This window comes from Prionailurus bengalensis, chromosome A1, assembly GCF_016509475.1.
Source record: "Prionailurus bengalensis isolate Pbe53 chromosome A1, Fcat_Pben_1.1_paternal_pri, whole genome shotgun sequence".
NCBI classification, from domain to species: Eukaryota; Metazoa; Chordata; class Mammalia; order Carnivora; family Felidae; genus Prionailurus; species Prionailurus bengalensis.
The window spans coordinates 214,921,511-214,946,596 of record NC_057343.1 but is presented as its reverse complement, the minus strand read 5'-3'; the positions used below and the strand labels follow the sequence as shown (position 1 = coordinate 214,946,596).

Below are 25,086 nucleotides of genomic sequence, written 5' to 3'. Positions count from 1 at the left end.
GGACCCATCTCTCTTGTTCACTCTACTCCATGGCAAAAATTCAGAATTATTCTGCTCTTCATGGAGACTGGCATTGTCACTGCATTAACCTGACCATTAGGTATGGGTAATATATGTCTTTGTCCCAGAATTTAGTACATTTCAAACGCAACTGGTTACCTCTCGTTATGGATGCGACCCCTTCCGGTAAACTGACTATCCCAGCTGTCAAGTCTGAGCTTCAAGCCTGGAGGAGGAGCAGCTTGGTATACTTGAATATGTTCTGTTTTTCATTTATTGAGGATGTGGGCAATCCTTTGTAGGCACATGAAGGCCAGAAGTAGTCCAACACATTAAGGATTTGGTGGTTGACATTCTTTGCTTGTGATCAGGTGATGTGTAGAATGTGGCAACATTCCAGTGGTGAAGGCGTTATCCTGGATCCATCTGGGGTTTGTGCTTCCTTATCTTGGGTGGCATAAGTAGAGGGTCCAGCCCAACCTAGTTTCCTGACTTTAAGCAAGTGTGTTTTCTTTGCTAAAGCTTTCATGGTCCTGAATACCACTAATTACTTATCTTGTTTGATGTTCTATTTATTGTTATTCCTTAAGATCTGGAGTAGTTATTGTGTGTCAGGCTTCACATGCATTATCTCACTTATATTATTTCCTGCTTCTAAGTGTTTGGCACCCCTCAAGTACATGAAACGCAACTGAGCCCGGCCTCTGCCCTCTCAAGCCAAGCATCCCTGGACATCCCTGCCCTTTCACTTTTCCTGGTTGACACAGTTTCCAATAGCCTTCTGTATCCTAGTCACCCCATGTCTGCATGGTTTTCATTGGGGGTCCTCTCAAAGCGACACCCAGACTGAAAATGACACTCCTTGTGTGCCAGGAACAACCCAAACTAGAACCATTATCAAGAAGTGGACTTGATGCTCATTTAATGCAGCACACACTCATCAGCGCTTATTACCAGTTGTGTCTTAATTCCAGCCAACACCTCTCCACCCCCAGCTCAGTATCTGTTTTCACTGGAATGCTGTGAGACAGTGATTCTTGTTGTTGTGCAGTTGATATTTTGATTCTAAGAGCAGAACTTTACATGTCTCTCAGTTTATCTATTCTTTACCTTGGGAACTGGCAGAGTAATGACATCAAAACTATATGAATGGTGGGGCGTCTGGCTGGCTCAATCAGTAGAGCATGCCACTCTTGATATCTGGGTTGTGAGTTCAAGCCCCACATTGGACGTAGAGTTTACTTAAAAAAATTTAAGTTTGCGGGGCGCCTGGGTGGCTTGGTCGGTTAAGTGTCCAACTTTGGCTTAGGTCATGATCTCGCGGTTAACGAGTGCAAGCCCCACACTCAGAGCCTGGATCCTGCTTCAGATTCTGTGTCCCCTCTCTCTCTGCCCTTACCCCGCTAGTGTTCTGTCTCTGTCTCTCAAAAGTGATAAAAATGTTAAAAAAAATTTTTTAATTTAAATTTGTTTTTTTAACTAGATGAATGGGAGGCTAGCATAATTCTGATGTAAGAAATTGTTGAGGGAATGGAGAATTATTGTTTTTGTAATCATATGTAAGGATTGGCTCTGTGAATAGAAAACTCCATTTCTAATTACCTACTCTAGGGTTTTTTTCATTAGTAATTTCTAGCTCGTGGGGATTTTGGTTTGGGGGTTATTTTTAGCATCAACAATTATGTAGATTAAAAGAATGAACTGAGCATTGAGCCTCTTTGGGAAGCTTAGTACCTCCGTTGCTTCACCAGGTTGTTAATCACACGGGTTCCGCGGGTGCTGCTGAATGCGTCTGCCCGATGCGCTGGTCGAGATGGATGGTGTGAGGGTTTCACCCGGCATTTCTGTGTGTGTTGCAGTTACCTGGCTGAGCAGTGCTGGAATGGCGGCTTTATCTACCTGATCATGCTGCGCCGCTTCAAGCACAAAGTTCACTCTCCGTATAATGGCAACGGTAGCAACAGCTCTGAACCAGGAGAGACGCCAACCTTGGAGCTGGGTGACCAAACTGTGAAAAAGGGAAAAAGAGCAAGAAAGTTTGGGGTCATTTCCAGGCCTTCTAGCCACAAAGCCACTGAAGAACCCAAGAGCAGTACTGGCTGTGAGTTGGACAATGACCCCATCTCTGAGCCGGACAACGGCCCAGACCCCGAACTTGGCAATGGCCATGCTTTTGAGCTAGAAAATGGCCCGGAATCTCTCAAGGAGCTGGCTGGATCCCATCTAGACAAGTCAGAAGCAGACAGAGGGACAGAGCATAGAATTCCAAAGACAGATGCTGCTCTACCTACAAGCAATGACAAACGTCGCTTCTCAAAATCTGGGAAGACAGACTTCCAATCAAGTGACTGCCTGGCACGGGTAAGCTTTTGTTTGCTTATCAAACCTGAATTTCAAACAAAGTACTGTTGAAATAGCTTTTAAGGCTCAGAAAATCTATCTAAGATGGCCTTGTATTTAGAAGCCAACACATTTAGTAAGATAAATGATCAGAGGACATAACAATAACAACAACAAAAAATCCAAATCATTTCATCCACTTAAATAAAGAGGTAGTTGAGTGATCCTCAGTGGAAAATTCAAGCCCTTCTGTGATATAATTTGAGTCATCTGAGGCCCAGATAAAGTACTCGAACTGCATCATTATTTATCACTACTGTCACCAGTGGAATTGCCACTGGTGAGGCCAAGAATTCCTGGTGGCAGTTGATAGCAAAAACATTCAAACATTCAGTCCTCAGTATTACACAGGAAGGATGTTCAACACTTAGGGAAACATCTGCTTTTATTTTTAACACTTCAAAACCAGTGATATTTTTATGGGTTCGTGTTATTACGTTGCTGAATTCCAGTGAAGTTGGGAAATTTCACAGAAATCTCTGATACTATGATATCCAGCTGTGATGGTCAGGGTTGGTCTTACCTAAAGGCAAAGCAGATGTGGTATACTCTGAGTGGTAACAGGTCCACTTCTAGCTTCAAATTTTCTCCTCCATTGTAGCCAATATTCTCTCATGAAATTATATTTCTTTAGGGTAAGCACGTTCCTTCCAAGAATCTTCTTGGCAGATATGCCTGTGGGTTCCTAAAGAAGCAGTAACTTGCTATTTTGTTTCTGATTGGTTTCCTCTCTGAGTCCCTGTAGGAGACACCCCTTAATGATGAAAGAGAAAGTTGGGAAGATAAGAAGCATCAAGTTCAGCCTTGCATACTGCTGAAATGGTACCCTGGGAATGAGTCTAATTTCTAGAAAGGCTATTTCATGCATATTTCTCCAATCATAGCCAGTCTGTATAATGGGATTAGAGGAATCAAAATAATCCCTCTCTCAAGGAACCATGTTCCTTCATTTGAGTATCTGGGTGGTCTTCATAAAGCCTTACCCAAAGGAGTCATGATTTGTAGATAGAATTGTAAATAAAGGAGAAGAAAAAAGTAATGTCTCTGTCAATGATTTTCTACCAACTTTATGGTTCTCCTCAAAAAAGAATTAAGGTGAATAAAAAGATTATAATGTGGACCCCCCAAATTAAGGACAATAAAAAGATTATAATTTGTTTCTTTCTGATGAGTACTATATTTGGATATGACTTTTTCTCCTAATGATTAGATTATGAATACACAGAAAGCTGAGGATGAGTAAGTTAGGGAGTGTTGGTTAGCTTAATCATTTTGAAGGTTTAAGTTAGCAAAAGAGACTAAATCTCACATATATTCCAAAGAAGAGGCTTTCATTTGGCCTAGGACACAGTAGAAATAATTTGGAAATGACTTTAAAAGAAAAAAAACCAAAAACAAACTTTTAAGAGGCTACTCATTCTCTGCTAACCTTTTTTTTTTTTAATGTTTGTTTATGACAGAGACAGAAACAGAGCAAGAGTGGGGGGGTGGCGTACAAAGAGAGAGGAAGATACAGAATCTGAAGCAGGCTCCAAGTTCTAAGCTGTCAGCACAGAGCCTGACGCGGGGCTCAAACCCACGAACCGCAAGATCTTGACCTGAGCCCAAGTCAGACACTTAACCAACTTGAGCCACCCAGGTGCCCCTCTCTGCTAAACTTAACTAAAAGCAGTAACATAAAAGTGAATTTCTGGATTAGACTATTTGAAGACTACACATATCAGACTTCCTTTGCCTGGTTTTTGCACTCAAGATCAAATGTCAAAGAAGATATAAATGAAATGGTGATTTAAAAAAAAACAAAAACAAAATCTATTGCCTTTGAGACATTTTTTTTAAAGCCACATGCCTATAGAAAGGAGAGATCTGCCATCTGGACTTTGCATTCTTCACAACTGCCCATAATCTATAGATTGAATGTTGACCCTGGGTTATACTTTACATCTTAGAAAGTTGGAATGGGCCATACACCCTTTTAGGCATGAATATCTTTTAGGACCCTTTTCAAACCAAGAAACATCATCATTCAATGCATTTACCCAGGATTGATAGAGTTAGCAAGAAGTAGATCTTCACTGCTTCCCCAACATCCAGATTGGAACCAGTAGACCATCACAGAAGGTGGTGTAGGTTCTTGGGCTGAGCGGATTTTTATTTTTACTCCAGGATGAGCCCAAAGTCATGCTAAAATGGGATTTCCAGAAAAAAACAAAAATTAGGCATTTACCTCTTAAACTCTTGGGGCAAAAAATTCTATTCCATTTGAATAATGGGAGATTAAACATGTCAGCATTGTTCTGTTTCTGCTTTACTAATGATTTAATATAAATCTACAAAGAATAAATTACAGAATAGGTTTATAATCATTCAGACCATTTTTATTTGTGAGATGCTTCTTTTCACAGACTGTTATTTGTTACATGAAAATAAATCTTCTGTCTTTATTTTTATACCCTCTTTTCCTTTCACAGAGCTGTAGGAAACATTTTCTCTAGTAAATATCTTCTTTTAAAAAAAACATGTTTCTATAAAATATTAACACATAATAAGACATATGCAACCAGATTAATTTTTTAAATTATAAAAGTTGGGCCCATTGTCTAAAACGTTAGAATCTCCTAGGACATAGCTAAGCAGTTTTAGAAATGAGTTCAGAGTTCCTTACTCCCTGTCTAGTGAAGATCATTATTCATCCAAGGGAACAGTTCTTGCAAGCCTGTTTACTACAAATGTGTATTTTTGTAATGCAGCATGGTAAAAATAAGTACAACTTAGTCACATAATAGGGAGAAAAAGAACCCTACCATTTGCCAGTCAGGCAAGTTTCTTCATAGTTGGCATGTGTGTCTGTGGGTCCATTTGTGGTCTCACCCTAACACTTGTAATTCACCCTATAGAGTATCCGAACTGTTCCCTAGACCTTCAGCAGAGACCTCAGGAAGGCTGAGTGGTTCAGTGCAAGTGGTCTGCAGAGACCTCAGGAAGGCTGCCCCAGGTCTGAATCTGCAGGAAAAGGTAACTGAGGAGAATCACATCCAGGACATCTCCTGGGTAGTTTTATGTTTGCGTCAAGCAGAGACAGCATGAGGATGATCCTATTCTAGTAAGCAACGGGTGAACGTCTATCCTTCTATGTGGTAATGTCTCCTAAGTCCGTGTCTGCTCCTTTACCTCTCTCCTGAGCGCCCCCGCCCCAAGCTTTCTACCACCTACCTGCAGTAGGTCTCCCATCTTAGATATGTCACATCGATGCATCATTTTCCCACCCAGCTGGCTCCAATGTTCCAGGTCCCATCACTCTCAAAGTCGCCCAAGCCAGAAACCTGAGTTTCAGCTAACAATTACTCACCTGGCTTGTCTATAACTTTCCGTGGTTTTGTACTGACAGTCCCATGCCAGGAAATTGGGACAGTTGGCATCCTGGAGTCAACTGAAATACTGGCCTCTTCCTTCCCCATGTCCAGTCAAACACCAAATCCTATCAACTCTGGCTCCCTGTAGGGTCTCCCTCCTCACCCCACTTCTCTCTCCCACTCCCACTTCTATGGCTATAGTTCTGGACCAAGCTGCTTTCATTTCCCATGTGGGTTGTCATAGTAGTTTGCTACCCATCCATGTCCAGTGTCATCCTGTCATCTGCTGTCCCCACAGCAGCCAGAGGGATCTTTCTAAAGAGACTCCATCAGTCATGCATGTACCTGCTCACACACACTGCAGCTTAAGCCCTTTGGATGGGTCCACTTTACCCTCAGGGTAATATCTCAACACCTTAGCTTGACAAAGCACACGAGGCCTTTCACTCTCTGATCCCTGCTTAACTTTTTGCCTTCATCTCTCACTGCTTTCTTCCTCCTCAGTTTAGACTGAATTAGCCACGTTTTTTCCCAAAAGGCTACCCTGTCTCCTGTGAGCCTTTGCAGCTGCTGCTCTCACCATTCTGTTTCTTCTCCCCTCCCCCATGTAGCTTAGCTTCTTCCATTTCTGGGGGACACACTCCTCTAGGAGGCTTCTGGGGACCCCCCCCCAACCTGTACCATCTTTAAGCATCTCCTCTTTGGGCTCCTGCATGATCCCCTCCTTATCTTGATCAATGCATGAATCCTACATATTCCAGTTGCCATAGGGCTTGTTGTGTCCCCAGTAGACTTTAAGGCCAAGGACCTTATTTGTCTTTGTGTTCTGGCTCAGTGCCTTGCACCTGCAGGTGTTCTGTGCCCATTTATTAATGAAAGCACCCAAGAGCTCCAGGCCTAAGGGGCACCTGGGTGGCTCAGTCGGGTAAGTGTCCGACTTCAGCTCAGGTCATGATCTTGTGGTTCATGAGTTCAAGCCCAGCATCAGACTCTCTGTTGTCAGTGCAGAGCTTCCTTCAGATCCCCTGTCCCCTTCTCTCTGCCCCTCCCCAAATCACATGCACACACTCTCTCTCTCTCAAAAATGAATAAATATTTTTTTAAAAAAAGAGCTCCAGGCCTGAGAGATGGGATACTATGTTCCAGCCCTAGTTCTTCCTTCCCCAACTCTGTGGCCTTCAAGCTGCCATGTTCTTTCTATGAGCTTCTGTTTTCTCACCTATAAACTGAGCATTTTGGTCTGCTACCTCAGGAACTTCAACTCTGACATATCACACATCATTTCTTACTGATCATTCTAAATATAAGCAAACAGTCTCAGAATCTAAGTTTGCAACTAGAGCCAGACCACTTACTGCAGTAAAATTCTAGTTGGATGATGTTTCTTCTCACATTTGGGGAAAAGATGCTATTGTGAAATATTATTTTTGGTTCCAACAGAAGATGAGGTCATTTAAATGCTGCCGAGACAGCTCCCTTTAATGTACCACCTCTGTTTTGTAAATAAATCCCCCCCCCTTTTTTTTTGGCCTCTGTGAGGAGATGCATGTATGAGCTCACACAGTCTAATTGGCGTTTTTATAGGAAAGGGTAGCACTTCAACAACATTAATATAAATGTCCATAGCGTCCAGTTTTGCGTGGTTTGGCTTTTTCTCAACAGGCTGACAATCTCGTTGCCCTTTAAGCCAATGCAAAAGGAAGCAAAGGCTTGAGCCATCTGTCTAGACAGGATCTGTTTCAGAACTCAATCATCTCTACAACTGGATCGGGTGATCACACGCTAAACATTGGCAAGCGTGCAGGTATCCCGTCTGGGTGAGCCTCTTAACATCAGTCTCAATAACTTCTGAAAAACCGTAGGATGAGTGTATAAACATCCCACATTTATTAATTCTATGGCATTTATACGGTATTGTTATGTGCTAGGCACCATTCTAGTTGCTGGAGAACCCACTGATAAATGAGAGACAAGGTTCCTGTGCCATGGCACTTAACACAAATAAGGGGCCACAGGGAATAAATAAGCAAATAGATGAATCAGAATGTTAGATGGTGGCAGAGAGCCAAAGCATAAGAGACTGTTAAAAACTGAGAACAAACTGAGGGTTGATGGGGGGTGGGAGGGAGGGGAGGGTGGGTGATGGGTATTGAGGAGGGCACCTTTTGGGATGAGCACTGGGTGTTGTATGGAAACCAATTTGACAATAAATTTCATATATTAAAAAAAAAATGTTAGATGGTGACAACAAGTACTATAAATGAAATCGGTGAAATGAAAGATGACTGGGCAGTGTCCTGGTGGGGTTAACTGAAATTGGTATCACTGAAGGCCTAATTAAACAGGCAATGTTTGAGCCGAAGCCTGAATGTCAGGAAAGGACAGCCATGCAACATCTAGAAACAGAATATTTCCAGCGAGGAGGCAGCACATGTGGCTGCCCTAGGCAGGAGTGATTGGGTCTTCCAGGGATAGAGAGACAGTAAGTGCTGGGGAGAACATGGAGGTGGGGGAGGGGATATGGTTTGGGATTGCAGGCAAGGCTAGAGATGGAGGTTTGTGTTCGCCATCTCAAAGATTTGGACTTCAGTCTGTGTCTACTAGGGAGCTGTTGGAAGGTTTAAGCTGAGTGCATCATGATGTATGTTGTATAATGGAGAATAGGGTATTGTAGGAGATGAGGAAAAAAAGGGAGACCATACTGGAAACTACTGTGATAATCCATATTAGAGATCCTGGTGGTCTTGACCAGAGTGGTGGCAGGAAGGAGCAGGAGTAGATAGACGTGGATGTGTTTTACAAGTAGAGCCTACAGATCTTGCTCATGGTTTGGGTATAGGAAATAGAAGGAGGAATCAAAGCTAGCAAGCTTTTAGTTTGCATATCCTCTTTAGCTGGCATAAATGATGGTGCTTTTCCCATGGAGGTGGGAAAGCCAGGAGGGAGAGGGAGGCAGAGTCCTGTTTTGACCATACTGAAGTACGTATTACATATCCATGCAGAATTCTAAGGAGGCAGTTGGAAATCTACTTAATATTCTATTTAAGTTGGCCTGTTGATTTTTGGCGAGTGCCAGCTTTAGCCTCATAAACTTCAGACACTGATTTTATTTGTAACTGAACACTGCTCTCAGCTGTAGGCAACTAGATTTAATACTGACAGTTGTACAATTGAGACTGATAACATCTGGCACTTCCTGTTTGTGTCTTCCTTTGTGTATCTTTGAATTCCTCATTAGATGATCAAGAAAACTTGCACTAATTTCTTTGACTCCCCCCTCCCCCCCTCCCCCCCTTATAGTTCTTACTTTCAGGTATGGAGAGAAAACTCATGGTATTAGATAAAAGTGAAAAAGAAGATCTGTTTCTTGACTGTATCATTGGGGGCTGTATTACAGATTGATCATTCCTACTTTCTGAAGCCAGTTTTTGTTATATATTTGCTTTATTTTGCTTTTAACTATTTGTGTGTATATTGGGCAGGGGAATGGAGTGGGCCTGTGAGTGCTCTTACTGAAAATTGTCTTTAGCTCTTTTGTCAAGAGTATATGTTAGGTCATTATTCTTTCTCCATGATCATAGGTTTGCATGTTTCTTGTCACAAGTCCTACTTCTTTTTTTTTTTAATTTTGTAATGTTTATTTATTTGTGAGAGGTGTGGGGAGGCAGAGAGAGAAGGAGACACAGAATCACAAGCAGGCTCCAGGCTCTTAGCTGTCAACAGTACAGAGCCGATGTGGGACTCAGACTCACGAACCATGAGATCATGAGCTGAGCCGAAGTCAGATGCTTAACTGACTGAGCCACCCAAGTACCCCTCAAGTCCTATTTCTAAAGGCATTTAAAAATTAGAAAGGACTATGTATCTAGTATTGTCATATCATCTGTGAACCATACTTAACATGTTCTGTTTAACAAAAGGATGGTAGGACAGATGTAACTGGTAATGGGAAGGATAGGTTTTTATTAATTTGGGCTAAAGCCAAATGGGTTTGCTTATTTCTGGACTCTCATAATAGTCCCTGTTGCTTTTGGGAAGGGATTTCACAGCTTTTCTGGACTGGGAGAGGGAAGAGCACTGTCCCATATCTTCAAGACCCTAGTAGCCATAGCATATCTTCCATGGAAAAAACAAGTCAAGCCACCATTCCGCTCTAGTTTCTCAGCTACTTTGTTAGGCCCAGGGAGTCAGCTATGGGGCTGGCCCATGTGCTAGTTTGGGATGCCCAGCAAGCTGGGACAATAGCTAATCAGCACGTCTCTGAATTTGTTCCCTTTGGGGCTGTGCACTAGGCCACGGCCTCATGTACTCCAAGTGTCAAAAACTGCCATCTCATAAGTAGCACTGATTCTCAAGGATGGCATCTTGGACATAGTGGAGCTGTGAGAGACTTGGAAGGCCAAGGAGGCTGTTTCTGAATGGAGAAGAGAGAAAGGTGTTCCAGAGGTCAGAGGCAACACACCAAAAACCATGAAGTCCAAAGTGAAATGATTGGATGATATAGGGATTGTTGACAAGTTCATGAACTACTGTGGTAAGCCAGTGACTTCTGAAGTTACATTTGGCCAGACAGGCCTCGTTTGTCTGTGGTCAGCAGATGAAGGAGACCGTTGGCAAACACTGCATGTTGCTGAGCAATGGAGCCCCGCTGAGTAGTGCTATAGTAGAAAAAGTATAAGATCCAACAGGTCTCTGTCTGTTAATAATTTCCCCAGACGTTCCTTTTGCTGCACATCAGTGACCATTTAACATCTGGTTTTTTTACTACTGCATAAAGTTTCATTTTAGTTTCTGACTGTGTATTTCAGATTTTCTGAATGCTTTGCATTCTTTCTCTTATGCAAGCAGCTTAAATGGGAAGGTTGCCTATTTCTAGGGGGAGGATGGGTTTGTTCATATTGGACTGTAATGGTTCCATTGGACCTTCATGATCAGTGAGGAAAGGACATGGCACTTTTTTTTAATATGTTGAGGAATACATTGTGACCCATACCCACATACCTAGAGATAAGAGGAACTTATAGGAGTGAGCATAAAGTAAGACCCTCCCGAAGGAAATCACTTTGGAAGGTTTTTCTTTCATTTCTCTGAACAACCAATTATCTGAGGTAACTCAAACATTTTGTATTGGGTATATGTTTGCATCCTTGGAATAAAATAGGGAGTCAAGAGGAGAATTAACCAAAGTAGAAAAGCTACCAGTAATCCAGAGGACTTACAGACATGATTAGCTTTTTAAAAGGATAAATTTTTATTAGGGTGTTTTAATGTATTTAAAAAGTGTACAGACCCATGTCTAGAGAAGCCAATAATAAATTCATCAATTAATTTCCTGTTTTGGTTTCTCTTGCCAAAGATCTCATTTATATGTTCTAACGAAGTTTGAGATTCAATTCAACATGATGTATTTTTTTTAATTGAAGTGTAGTGGACACACAATGTTACATTAGTTTCAGACGTACAACATAGTGATTGGCCAACTCCGCCATGCTGTGCCCACCACAAGTGTAACTACCATCTGTCACTATGCAACACTGATGCAGTACCATTGGGCATATTATGGTATGATGGTTTTAACACATATGTGTGCGTACATAAGTAATATATGGTTAGCAGTCAGCATTTATTATGTCTCTACTAGGTGTCGGAAGCACTGCTCCTTCCATAAATATCTCACGTAATCCTAATGACAAACTTGAAAGTATTCATAATTATCCCCACTTTAGAGGCAAGGAAACAGAGGGTTTTAGGCATAGGTGGCTTTCATAATTACTAAGTGGCAGAGCTGGGCTCAAATGAGTTGAAGTCTCCAAGACCTATCCTTGTCTTCCTTTCATCTTCCTTTATTTATTAGTAGCTGTGTGTAAATAAATGGAACCCAGACACAGCCAGTGTTTACACACACACAGTGGTATCTGGGTTTCAGGCAGAAGAAGCTTTACTTAACATAACCTTGATCAGGAAATTCGATAGTCACTCTTATTGTCCAGTATTATAGCCACTAGCCACAGGTAACTATGTAATTTAATGTAAACTAAATGAAATGAAAAATGTAACATCCCAGTTGCCACTAGTCAAGCCCTTGATGGCCACCTGTGGCTAGTGGCTCCATGTTGGATCGTACAAATATAGAACATTTCCATCATCATAGAATGTTCTCTTGGGCAGGACTGGCAGCTAGAGACTATGATTTAGCACATGGAACTTTTCCTTCTGTGGTCATCTTCAGTACCTGTTGACAATTGAAGAATATTTGGCCTGACCTAACAGCTCCACTCTCCTGTGTCAATGCCACGTGTCTGTCCGTATACTTCACAGTATGCTCACTTTTTCTTCCAAGGAGGAAGTTGGCCGGATATGGAAGATGGAGCTGCTTAAGGAATCGGATGGGCTGGGAATTCAGGTTAGTGGAGGCCGAGGATCAAAGCGCTCACCTCACGCTATCGTTGTCACTCAAGTGAAGGAAGGAGGTGCCGCTCACAGGTGACTAGATAACTCTTCCCCTTTCTCTGACTCCTCATCCTCTCCCTTCCCTTCCTCCGAGGGCTAGGACTCTTCTATTTGGCCAAAGCCCTGGTAATTACAGTTTATCCTGCGGGAGCATGGAAGAAAATCAGGCAGGAGCAGTTCCAATTAAACACACCCCTGGGCACAGGAAGTGGCTAATTGCTGGAGATACTGTAGGCTCCTCCAAATCATAGAGAGATTGCATTTCTTTCCATCTGTTTTGAGTTTCAAGTGATTGTTACTTACACTAACTTTTGGGATACTGGTAATATGTGGTTACGTATTGAGATTATGCATGCAACAGAAAACCACTTTCCTGAATCTGAACCCCTATAAGATGGTGGCTAATGACTTGGGAAAGTCATTGATTTTAAATGTGACCACAGTTCATGTGATCTGTCAGGGATTCTACACACACATGGATACGTGTGTCATGCAGATGTGGAGTGGTAAACAGTAAATGTGAATTTTTCTCCTTGTGACCTTGAATAATTCATACTTCAAACCTTCTTTTTAAGTCTGAACTGTTGTTTTAAGTAGGAAGAAGGACAGTGCTTAGGCAGAGCATGCACAAAGAAGAAGTCCGTTTGGAGTTACAAGGATGTAGCTATCCCAAAATATAAAGCATGCTTTTGCCTTGCTAGCTGATTGCTTCCACATACACAGGGTGTCTACTACTTGCAAGGCACGTTGGGGTGTGAACACGCATTGCATGCCCACATGTATACAGCAGGTGTGTAGAGGTAGAGTTTCACTGATGAGGGAGGTAAATCTAGTTGAGAATTTGGTGTTCCATTCAGGTACCCTGGTTATAAAGGGGATAGGACAAATCAGAGTAGTGTTGGCCTGCCCAGACCAAGAGAGGACTGAAAAATTTATCTTGTGAAGTGGCGTTGAAGGAGCTGGAGGTGTGCTCGCTTCGGCAGCACATATACTGAAGGAGCTGGAGGTAAAAAATGGAAAACTGAGGAGAGGACCAGGGTATAAATTAGCAAAGTGTGTCATGTCCCTGTTCTAGTCTTGTAACTAGAGAATAAGTTGCCAATAACTAGAGATAAGGTTAACTGCACTGGTCAGTTGTCTGGGCAGCAGTCATTAGGGAAGGATTAAGACTCTAGTTTTTATCCAGAAGAGCATCACTAAATTTCCCAAATGAGGTATATACCTTGAGGAATTCCCATCAGAGAGCCATTTTCCCATTAATGCTACTAGGCCTTGGATTCTAGCATGTCTTTGGAAGGTTGGCAGTTAGAAAATTCCTGTGCCCAGAGATAAACTTAAGAAGAGCTGTTCTTGTCTGTTTTCTATGTGAGCTGTTTTTAGTAGGTGTCACCATTAGACACCCATTTTCTTTTCACCCTGAACCCTGAGTTTTATGTGTTTTATGTGTGTCTTTCTCTCTCTCTGTTTCTGGAGTATATAATCCGCATGTGTGGCATTCTAGGTAATAACAGGAGATGAGGGAGATGGAATTGAAGAGGGAAATAAGAAAAGGGATGTGGGTAGGAATGGTCTTGCATAAATTCAAGGACAGTGGTCAGAACTTTGTGTTCTTTTTTACTCTTGATCCCTGTTCACCTGGGCCCACACACCTCCTTGAGCTTCCAGTTTGTTCTCTGTGGGTTTCCTATTCCCCTTCTCTTTCCATTCCAAGCAGCAGAAGGGTTCTTAGCAATTCTCTGCTTTAGGGATTTTTGAAGGACAGAAAGCAGAGGCTGTCAGAAGTCTCTGGTGCCTCCTGTGTTCTGTTAAAGGCTAAATTCATAGAAAAGACTATGATGCACGCCCTAGAGGATTAAGAGAAAGAAACTGGTGAGGGAGAGTAGGATGAGAGAAGCTGGTTTATTCACTGAAGGAGAGTGGAAATGTTGGAGAGAAAGTTGGTGAATCTGGGAATATGGGGGACATGCACATGTCCAACAGCAGCACCCTGGGCATTGATGTAAAGCCTTCAAAAGGGATGGTAGGGTCCTAGGCTTAGGGTCCATCTGCATCACCAGATTTCCTATCCCATATTTAGCAATGGAGATGAAAAACCTCCTTTGGGATCATGGGAGGCCAGACCATTGGAGGTTCAAGTGGAACCCACAAGACTGCCGACCCACGGTGACTGAAAGGGCCTGTGCAATGCTCTGACACAGGGTGCCATGGCAGACCCTTGACCCACCCTTGAGCCTCTTGCCAGCCCAATGGGAAGGAAGCTGTTAGTTAGCTATAATTTACTTTAGAGGGAATAAAGAAACATTTGTAGACCAGGTCTGATAGCTGCAATAGCAGTTAATTGGTCATTCTGTTTGTTTGCTTTTGTATTCATCCTTCTGCTGGTGAAGCTTGGCTGTAGGATGGAAAGAAACCTCATCCTCAAGGTCCTATAACTGTGTGTTTTGGGGACGAGGGCATGTCACCTGGAAAGAGAGAGGGCAGCAGTTTAGACAAGGCTTTTGGTCAAGCTTAAGATACCTTTGTTTGGGGGTGCTTAGCTCAGTGACTCAGCTGAGAACTCAGTTGTGAGGGCAGGATGGCAGATAGGATTGAGATAAGAATGACTTAACTGTCCAAAAACCATGGGGTCTGCGTTCCTCTATCATTGTCTCCCCCTGGATGGGAGGCATTTCATTAAAGTTGATGCAAGATATGGTAGTGACTTAAGAACTTGCCTACTACCAGGCGACCACTTGAAATCATGGAGCTTCCCTAAGTGGGCCTCAGGGGACCCAGCCAGACCAAAGGATAAATCCCATCCCAAACTATTGCTGGCCATCTCTCCTTTATCCTCAGCCTGATTTTAACTGTGCCCTCTCACGACCCTCCCCAGCTCCAGGAAAATGTCCCTTCTCAAGCCCAGAATATCTTCACAAGGGATTTTTTTCCCATCTCCATTTCCTCAGGGATGGCAGACTGTCCTTAGGAGACGAGCTGCTGGTAATCAATGGTCACTTATTGGTGGGTCTCTCCCATGAGGAAGCGGTGGCCATTCTTCGCTCAGCCACTGGAATGGTTCAGCTGGTGGTAGCCAGCAAGGTAGGTAGTTTGGTTATTTTTTATATCTATTTTTAATGATGGTGGTGAATTCGGATTTGAGCCCTCCCCATCCCTCACACAGACACTGACACACATGCTCGCACTTGGGCCATTTAAACAGCTCACACTCGCACATACACATACTTGGGCCATTTAAACAGCTGTGATTCTATAGTGTAAGCCCATGAGGACGGCCTTTAGCTGAAATAGTTAGTAGATGGAAGAGCAGTTCTCAGACTAAGGAAAAGGGAAGGATGGTAGGGTGGACAGAAATTCAAGGTGGAGAGAGTAGCCTCTCTCCCAAGGAGACACTGAAGAAGAGACATGGAGGCCCGCCGGATGGCAGGGATGCCAGAGGCATGGAGCTGTGCATTTTCCAGGTCCCGAAGGAAGAAAGGTTTAGGGCTAGTCACAGGCAGGCCACAGGCCCTGGTTCTGACTCATGGCCTCACGGAGTGTTGGTGCTGCAGGAAGCCCTGTGAATCCTGTTTGTCTGGTCACCGTCCTCCGCTCCGTCCTCAGTTTCCCCAAGGAGCCAGTGAGGACTAACTCCCATGGCTGGTTCCCATCTCACAGAGGCCTAGATGCTATCTGCTATCTTCTTGATGCACAGCCAGTGTCTGTCCCCTTCCTCTGGCTGCCACCTCCTTTTCATAAGGGGCTCAGGCTGGTGATTCTTGTGTCCCCATCCCCAGAGTGTGTTAAAATAGCACTGAGGTCCTGGGCCCCAGCATCTGCTTGTTCCCTGGTGTCTTAGTGCCCTGGATGAAGGCTGCAAGCCTCCACAGCTGTGTGACCAAAAGGAGGAGGACCTGAACCCTCTTGCTTCTGCCCCGTGGTCCCGTCTGCTGTTGATAAGACGGGAAAGTGTTCAGGACTCAGGAGCTAGTGCAGTGGAACCTGGGCTTCATTCTAGTTCCCGTAAGCAGTGGTGGGAAACCACCCCGGTGCTCCACCCTTCGCGGCAATACGCTCTTGCCAGCATGGCTCATTCTTTCCTCGTTATCCCTGCTATTTTTTTGAACCTCGCATCCACAGACTCTTCTGTATTTTCTCTCTTAGATTACAAGGTCTAGTGCCTATTTTTGGAGTATTTAATAATTAGAATATTTTAAACTATCTGAAAAATCTGTTTTCCTCTTTTGACACCTTTCACCCCAATCCCTTAACCCAGATTCTCAGGCTTCCAACGAGAACACAGAGCCTTGACACAGACTTGGGAGGAGGGGTTGGCTTTGAGGCCCCGGAGGCAGGAGTTGAGACAACCTCCATTCACAGTGCTCTCCTCCCCTCCCAGAGATACCGCCGGGAGCCCTGCTGTCTCCTCACAGTCTATGGCTCAAGAACACAGGAGCTCCGGCACATGCATTATACCACAGCCACCAAACCTTTACTTCTACGCTGACTTCTTTCTCCTGCTAGTTCAGAAAATGGAGAAGGGAGAATCTCTTCTATGTCAAGCTATTATCCACAAACACACAGAGCAAAGAAAACATAAAAACAAAAAAGGTCCACTTCTGGATAAGCATAATTAAGGAGTGTACAGGAGGGTGTTGAAGGCTGGTCTCCTAGATGATGCCTGATCTGTGGTCATGTTCACCGACTCAAAGAAAGGGCACTAATGTGTATCAGGGACACACTGGATGCTAGGTGCTTTTTACCTATGATCTCATTTAATTCTTGAAATCCCATGAGAGAGCTATTCGTTCTTTTTTTCCAAAAGATGAAGTAAAAATCTGAGGGGTTAATTAATTGACCCAGAGGTCACACAAGCAGTGGGTGGCAATAGCATGTTCCGTTGCAGGTCCATAAGACTTCAACGTTAACTTCTTTCCATATACCAAGCTGTCTCTTAGTCAAATAAGATAGAAAGGACACAGAGCCAATGGTATTAGAGAGAGGTAATGTGTTCCTGCTAGAGGCTTTGACTTTTTTTTTTTAAGTTTATTTGTTTATTTTGAGAGAGAGAGAGCAGGGAAGGAGCAGAGAGAGGGTGTCAGCACAGAGCCTGATGCAGGGGTTGAATTCACCAGCCATGAGATCGTGACCCTAGCCGAAACCAAGAGTCTGATGCCTAACCAGCTGAGCCACCCAGGCACCCCAAGGCTTTGACTTTTAAGGACACTCACTGGGTCTTTGTAAGGCTGAGCAGCAGTCTGGATCCAGGAATGGGTGTTCCCATTGTTAATCTATTGCTGTTGGCCATCTGTACTGAATAATGGGCCTAAAAATGACCCAGACCACAGAGGAGTGACACCTTTCACCTCTTCCCATTGACTCTGTTTCCATCCAGGCAATACGTTGCCATAGCAGCTGCCCACTCTTTGTTCCTGAACTTAATCGGTGCCGTCCGAGATGCTCAAAAGTCTGCCTTTCCACACCTCCTGGCATCCATTCCTCGTCTTTATCTAACAAGCGAGTAATCCAGTCTTTATTTTCTCTTTATGTTTGAAGAGAGGGAGGGGAAAAAAAGAGATTTTTATTTGCTGAATAGAAAGAATAGTAAGAATATAAATTATTATTGTAGAACACATTCTCTTTGTCCCCAAACTTTAGGGTGTTGTTTTGAAGATATAACAGTTACTTTCTTCGGGACAGGATGTCTTGTGTTTCCACACAAATATGTTGTTTGCTTATACATGGGAGCTTAGAAAGTTTTTGTTGAACGAATGAAATCAGAATATCCAAGTTTGCTTTCATATTCCTGGAAGTACATGCGTAGCAATATGATTTCTCTCTTTTTATCACTGTTTTTATTAGCAAGTAATACATATTTATTATATCTAATGTAGAAAACCTACAAGAAAAGGAAGATAAAATTTTCATAATGCCACCAGTAATTCTTTCCATTAACTTATTTGTCTGTCCTTCCAGACGTGTTTTTTTAATGGAGTCAAACACAAGGAGGTGGACTGCCCCTGGAGGCAGACCTGCATAGACTTCAGAGGCACAGCCTTTAAAAAAGCTGTACATTTTGGGGCGCCTGGGTGGTTCAGTCAGTTGAGCGTTGAACTCTTGATTTCGGCTCGGGTCATGATTGGATCGAGCCTCACATCAGGCTCCGTGTTGAGCATGGTGCCTACTTAAGATTCTGTCTCCCTCTCTCTTTCTCCCTCTGTCCCTCTCCCCAACTCACATTCTCTCTCTCTCTCTCTCTCTCTCTCTCAAATAAAAAAATAAAATAAAATTTTAAAATAAAAATAAATAAAAACTGTATATCTTGAGCACATTATAACATTTTTTTAAACCTCGGGGTTCTCACCTGGATAATAAGAATCCATAACTGCTTCATGGAATATCAGGAAGATTGAATGAAATATAAAGAGCCCAAACAATGCAGCTGGTTGCAACAAGCATGTGGAGAAAGGTTTGCCTTTATGGTTATCACGTGTTAACACATCCAGCTTATTGTTACATCCATTATTAATATGGCAATATTGCTTTTCCATCTGCCTTTTTCACTAAGTAGCATACCGTAAGAGTCTTTCCACCTCAGAATGTACGTTGCTGTAGCACCATTTTTAATGACCATGTATTCTGTCCTGTTGTGCAACTTACTCACCAGTTGGGACCTTCATCTTTTTTTAAAAACTCTTTTCTGTTAATGGTCTAGCAGAGTTGACATCACAGAAGAGAGCTGAACTCACTTTTTGCTTCATAGCTTTTGCTCCTTCCCTCAGATAAGGTCTAACTGTGTAGTATTCACAATTACTGACCTGACAGGAATGAGCTTCAGGTACCTCCAAAGTTGGACCTGCATCAAACTAGTAACAAGTGTCACTGTCACCAGTATACCTACTCACTAATAGTCTGTGACACCTGTTGTTTAAGATGGGCGTCTTGTGTTACTGTTCTCTTTTCTGTCAAGCCCCGAGGAATATGATGATCAAAACTTTCTACATGCTTCCTTCCTGTAGAAACAGCTGTGGGAGAAGGAGGGGAGGACGCATTTCTCTCTCTTATGGCCTCAGATCAGCCACCCCTACTCCCTGGCCTCCTATGCTGTGGTGTTTCTCCGAGAGTTCTCGGCGGCTGTGTGCACCTCACTTGCGTGTGAGATTGTCAAGTGGCCTCTGTGACCTTACCTGCATCCCACTCACCCCTGTGACCTTGTCTGTGTGTAGGAAGGAAGGGCTATGATGAAGCCTTCTTTATACTCTAATCTAAATGGAGTCTGGGGGCGCCTGGGTGGCTCAGTCAGTCAAGCGGCCGACTTCGGCTCAGGTCATGATCTCGCGGTCCGTGAGTTCGAGCCCCGCATCGGGCTCTGTGCTGACAGCTCAGAGCCTGGAGCCTGTTTCAGATTTTGTGTCTCCCTCTCTCTGACCCTCCCCCATTCATGCTCTGTCTCTCTCTGTCTCAAAAATAAAGAAACGTTAAAAAAAATAAAATAAATGGAGTCTGATTCCATGTATTTTTGTTGACCTCTAAAAAGTGTTCAAGGGCTTCTTTCTTTGAAGAAACGTTATCAGTCTCCACTTTGGGGTTATGATTCAATCAACAGTCTGATCTCTTTTCAGTGAATGAAATCTCGTATGCTAGTGAGATGAGCAGTGAGGGGGAGGAGCACATGGATATTAGAGCTGTGTGCTGGGCCTGGGGACACAGCAAAGAGTAGAAATGGCATTCAGTTTGGGGAACGCTCCGATGAGCAGGAGAGATAGGCATACTTAGACATACATGCGGGGCGATGAAAGAAACCGTAAAGGACATTTGGGAAGAAGGGAAAGACATGCAGAATGGCTCCTGAGCTCATCCAGGAAGGCTTGCAGGGGAGGGTGCTAAAGCTGATCTGCAAAACTGAGCTCCCTGGGCAGAGGGAGCTGCTAGTGGAAAAGGGCGTAGAGCAGGAGAGAGCCTGGCATGTCAGAAGGTTAGTACGGCTGGCACGGAAGGTATGGGTTGGAGGGGACAATGGAGGGAGGTGTGTTTGGAATGCTGGGCAGAAGCGACTGCTCTAAGATCCTGACCTGCCAATGAGGGGGCTTAAAGTGTAAAGTAAGGCAGGATATCAAAGAATCTAAAGGACAGAGAATTTGGATTGCGTGTAGAAACATCTGTCTATGAAACAGGTTTTTCAGGGAAAAAAAAAAATTGGTTGGGATTTAAATTGGGTCTGCGCCCCTGACGTGTGGTAACCCTGCCAACCTGAAGTGTGGGACATACATTCCATACGGTCTTTGGGTTCAGAGCTCGTGGCCATGCTCACAGCTGCCTCTTCTAGGTTTTCCTTGACCTTGATCCAGAACTGCTTGGTGCCATGGGGTAATTCATAGCCCTTTAATTTTGTCCCCCTAGGAAAGCTCCACAGAGGACCTCCTGAGGTTGACATCTAAGAGTTTGCCTGATCTGACCAGTTCAGTAGAGGACGTGTCCTCTTGGACTGACAACGAGGACCAGGAGCCAGACGGGGAAGAGGACGAAGGACCTGGCTCGTCTTCCGTCCAGGGAGCAGTAAGTGTGCCTTTGGTTTCCCCAGCTGCTGTGCTGGAAAATGATGTGTCCCTGAAGATGTTGAAGGCAGGATCAAAGATAATAGCTTAAGATAGTAGGGTAGAGACCCAGATGGGAGAGGACCACAGGGTGTTCTTTTTATTTTTTTGTCACGGTCTTTGAGACAAATCCATGAGAGTAATGATTTTCATTTAAGAAAAAACATGGAGGGGTGCGTGGGTGACTCGGTTGGTTGGATGTCTGACTCTTGACCAGCTTGGGTAATGATCTCATGGTTGTGAAATTGAGCCTGCTCAGCACAGAGCCTGCTTTGGATTCTCTCTCGTGCGCGTTCTCTCTGTTCCTCCCTCGCCCACACACACACACATATGCTCTGTCTCAAAATAAATATTAATAAAAAAGAGAAAACATTGAAACTGGAAATGGGATGAGAGAGCAACTGTGTATTAAGTCCAGTGTGTATATCAATTTCTAGCATGCTTACTAATTAATATATATGAGAATTTTATTGCTACTTCTTGGTGTAGGTTTGAAAAGTAATGTTTGTGAATTTAAGCCACCCAGGAGAGGGGCTCCTGGGTGGCTCAGTCAGTTAAGCGTCCCACTCTTGGTTTCAACTCCAGTCATGATCTCACAGTTTGTGAGTTTGAGCCCCACATTAGGCTCCACAATGACAGCACAGGGCCTTCTTGGGATTCTCTCTCTCTCTCTCTCTCTCTCTCTCTCTCTCTCTCTCTCTCTCTCTCCCCTCTCTCTCCCCTCTCTCTCTTCCCTCTCTCTCCCTGCCCCTCCCCCACTTGCATGCGCTCTCTCAAACTAAATAAACCAAATAAATAAACAAGCAAACAAACAGGCTTAGATGGAGAGATTCTGGTTGAGAAGTGGAATGTTAAAATAACACAAAACCCATTCGGGCAAAGTTGTGCAGATATGTCTTAGAATTTTGGGGCACCTGGGTGGCTCAGTCGGTTAAATGTCCAACTTTGGCTCAGGTCATGATCTCACAGTTCGTGAGTTCAAGCCCCGCGTCGGGCTCTGTGCTGACAGCTCAGAGCCTGGAGCCCGTTTCGGATACTGTGTCTCCCTCTCTCTCTGCCCGCCCCCCACTCATGCTTGCTCGCTCTCTCTCTCACTCTCTCTCTCTCTCTCTCAAAAAATAAATAAACTTTAAAAAAATCTTAGCACCCCTTAAAAAATATATATATATGTTTTACAATTTTAATGAAACTGGGACTCCTGCATGGCTCAGAGCTCTTACGTGGCCTGTGATGTTTCACACCCTCGTGGTCTGCTGGCACACAGAGTCAGGAGGGCTTTTGGTTAACTGTGGTTGCAGTGTGGCCCCATGGTTTCCTCTTTGGACCCCAGATCTGATAGATGTGTCATTTTTAGTGTAAACTCGTGTTAGCTCTTGTTCCCCATCCAACCAGCCATGGAGAGGGGGCCCTCCTTCTGCCATTTGAAGACCCTTACTCTGTCCCACCAGCACTAAACCTAGGCAGCATGGGTAAGCATTAGAAAATTAGTTTTGGTTAAATTCGGCCTCAGAAGACCAAAAAAAATTGCATTTTTATTACATTTACACAGTATGCTATTTTAAGGAAGAAAAAGTTGCTTTTCTCCTTTCTCTTTGATTACTAGACATCTAGGGTCACTGAGGATGGTTGTGCGAGTGTGGACTGCACAAAAGTGCTACATCTAAGGAAGCACATTCACATCATAAAAATCGGGGGCTTTTACATTTATTATGGCAGTTTTCTGGAAGATAGCAATAAAGAGTTTTGCTCTAACAAAATCAACAATCAAGACAATTTGCCAATAAAAGAAGGAAAGCATCTTAAAGAAGAGATGCCTTTTTGTAATTTGCCCAGAGGCATTGTATAAGCCCAGTGTTGATTTGAAACATTTTTCTAGCTGCTCTTCCTTCACAGAACTTTCTCAGAAGGCTAACCTGTAAAGCAAATAAGCCAGAGCTGAATGAATGGCATTAAGGTGAACAGTTTAAAAACAACTGCAATTATTCCCATTTCTTTGGATTATGACACCACTCAGTGGCTTCCCTTACTTTTACTTTTAGTTAGGGTAGAGACCAAACTAATTTCCATGGTTTACACTGCCTCCTTGGCTCCTGCCTACTTCTTGAACCTTACTTCTTTCTCACAGAGCTCATCACTCCTAAGCAACCACTACACTGCCTTCCTGTAGTCCCTCATGATGGCTACATGTTTTTCTGCCACAGGACCTTTGCAAATGCTCTTCTGTCTCTCTGGAATCCTCTGCCTGAATAAGATGACTCTATCCATCTTTGGGATCCCATAGTGTTAACTGCGTCAGAGAAGCTATACCCACGTATATTAAATCTGTTAGCTCTCTGGGGCATCTGAGTGGCTCAGTCGGATATCGGCTCAGGTCATGAGCTCATGGTTCATGAGTTTGAGCCCTGTATCAGGCTCTCTGCTGTCAGCATAAGCCCATTTCCAGTCCTCTCTCCTCCTTGCTCTCTGCCCCTTCCCTGCTCACACTTTTTCTTTCTCTCAAAAATAAACTTAAAAAAAAAAAAGCTTAAACTAGCTTTAAAACAAAAATCTCTTAGCTCTCCTAGCATGATTATGTGGCTCTCCTGTGAACTGCTTATCACGTTTGGATTTGTGATTATGTGATTAAGATCTGCTTCTCCCGTCCAACTCTAAAACTCCATGAGGTAAGGGAACGTGATGACTGGATTGGGTTCCCAGTGAATCCCTAGAATTTAGCCAGTACATCTGGTGCTGAGTTATAAATAACTAAATGAATTCAAAATCAAACAGCAGAGTAAGCATTCATTGAATGCTACTGAAAATGACACCAAAATTGAACTGGATTTATCCACCATGAAAATTATGGTTACTCCGAGGCCCACAGCTGACCACAGTGTGGCAGCCTCAAAGGGTCTTTGGGCTAATATCGACGTTCCGGCCTCCTGAGCCTTCAGGGATGGTCTTTGAATACGCCTGGAACAGGCTTCAACGTCAGATGTCTCCTCCCCGCTGCCTCTCACTACTGCCTACCCATCTTCCTCCCCGTGACCTCCCAGCCCTAGGAGCCCTGCGTTCTCTGTGTTGACACAGCAGTTACCCTCTGCTCCTTCTCATCCCTGGCACAAGAAAATGTGGCAGCCCCACCAGAGACTTCTCAACTCCAGCACCACTCCCATATTTCCACCTGACTAACCAGGCTTCCTTCCCTGGCGTCTCTGTAGCCCGGCCCCCTCCCACGGGGACCTCCCCTCATGGGACCCCACTGCTGGGGATGCTGCCCTGGGTTGGCTTGGCCGCTTCTCAACAGAATGCTGAGCAAGCTCAGGATCTTTTTTTTTTTTTTTTTTAATGTTTATTTATTTTTGAGACCGAGAGAGACAGAGCATGAATGGGGGAGGGTCAGAGAGAGGGAGACACAGAATCTGAAACAGGCTCCAGGCTCTGAGCTGTCAGCACAGAGCCCGACGCGGGGCTCGAACTCACGGACCGCGAGATCGTGACCTGGCTGAAGTCGGACGCTTAACCGACTGCGCCACCCAGGTGCCCCGAGCTCAGGATCTTAAAGAGAGGAAGAGGCTCTATAGCTCTGTGCCTCCTCTGATAAAGCCCAGGGCCATTTGTGTGGCACAGCAGTCTTTGTGGAGAGGTTACAGTCACGTTCGTTTTTAAAAATTCATCACTCGTACTCTCACAAAAAACACCAAGGAATTCTTTAATTGCAAATTTTTTACACTAAATACTGCTCTAGTAAATGGGCCTTTCTCTATATTAAATACATCGTGTTACATATTTCTAAATTATACTTATTTGCATAAATTTATAATTGATTAATTATAATTTATTACATATAATTTAAATGAATTTTTCTGATTATAATACTATTTTCACTATATAAGTGATTTTTGATCAGAAAAAACGCCACACACAAAAAAAAGGAAAATCCCACAAGACCATATAAATCACCCATGATCCTACTCAAAGATAGCCATATTTAACATTTTTAATGCCTTTCTGTTTGATATTTTTCCTTACGCACATACGTATTTTTTAAATTCTAGTACAGTTAACATACAGTGTTACCTTAGTTTCAGATGTACAATATACTGACTCAACAATTCTATACATTCCTAGGTGCTCATCATGATAAGTGTACTTTTTATTATCCCTTCACCCATTTCTCCCATCCCCCACCCTCTTCCCCTCTGGTAACCATCAGTTCTCTATGGTTAAGAGTTTGGTTTTCAGTTTGTCTCTTTTTTTCCTTTGTTCATTTGTTTTGTTTCTTAAATTCCACATATGAGTGAAATTATATGGTATTTGTCTTTCTCTGATTT

At 43.5% G+C, this 25,086-nt stretch overlaps 1 protein-coding gene across 4 annotated transcripts in view; it reads left to right on the top strand.

Annotated features, from left to right (window-relative positions):
• PDZD2 (PDZ domain containing 2) overlaps positions 1 to 25,086 on the top strand; it is a 280,372-nt gene that overhangs the window by 176,834 nt on the left and 78,452 nt on the right. For 3 of the 4 annotated variants that reach the window (XM_043600498.1, XM_043600515.1, XM_043600524.1), the window contains 4 exons: positions 1,860 to 2,361; positions 12,094 to 12,236; positions 15,149 to 15,281; positions 20,580 to 20,735. In XM_043600498.1, the coding sequence (XP_043456433.1) occupies positions 1,860 to 2,361; positions 12,094 to 12,236; positions 15,149 to 15,281; positions 20,580 to 20,735 (934 nt within the window). The remainder of the gene's footprint in view (positions 1 to 1,859; positions 2,362 to 12,093; positions 12,237 to 15,148; positions 15,282 to 20,579; positions 20,736 to 25,086) is intronic. The other variant, XM_043600507.1, reaches the window with a different exon arrangement.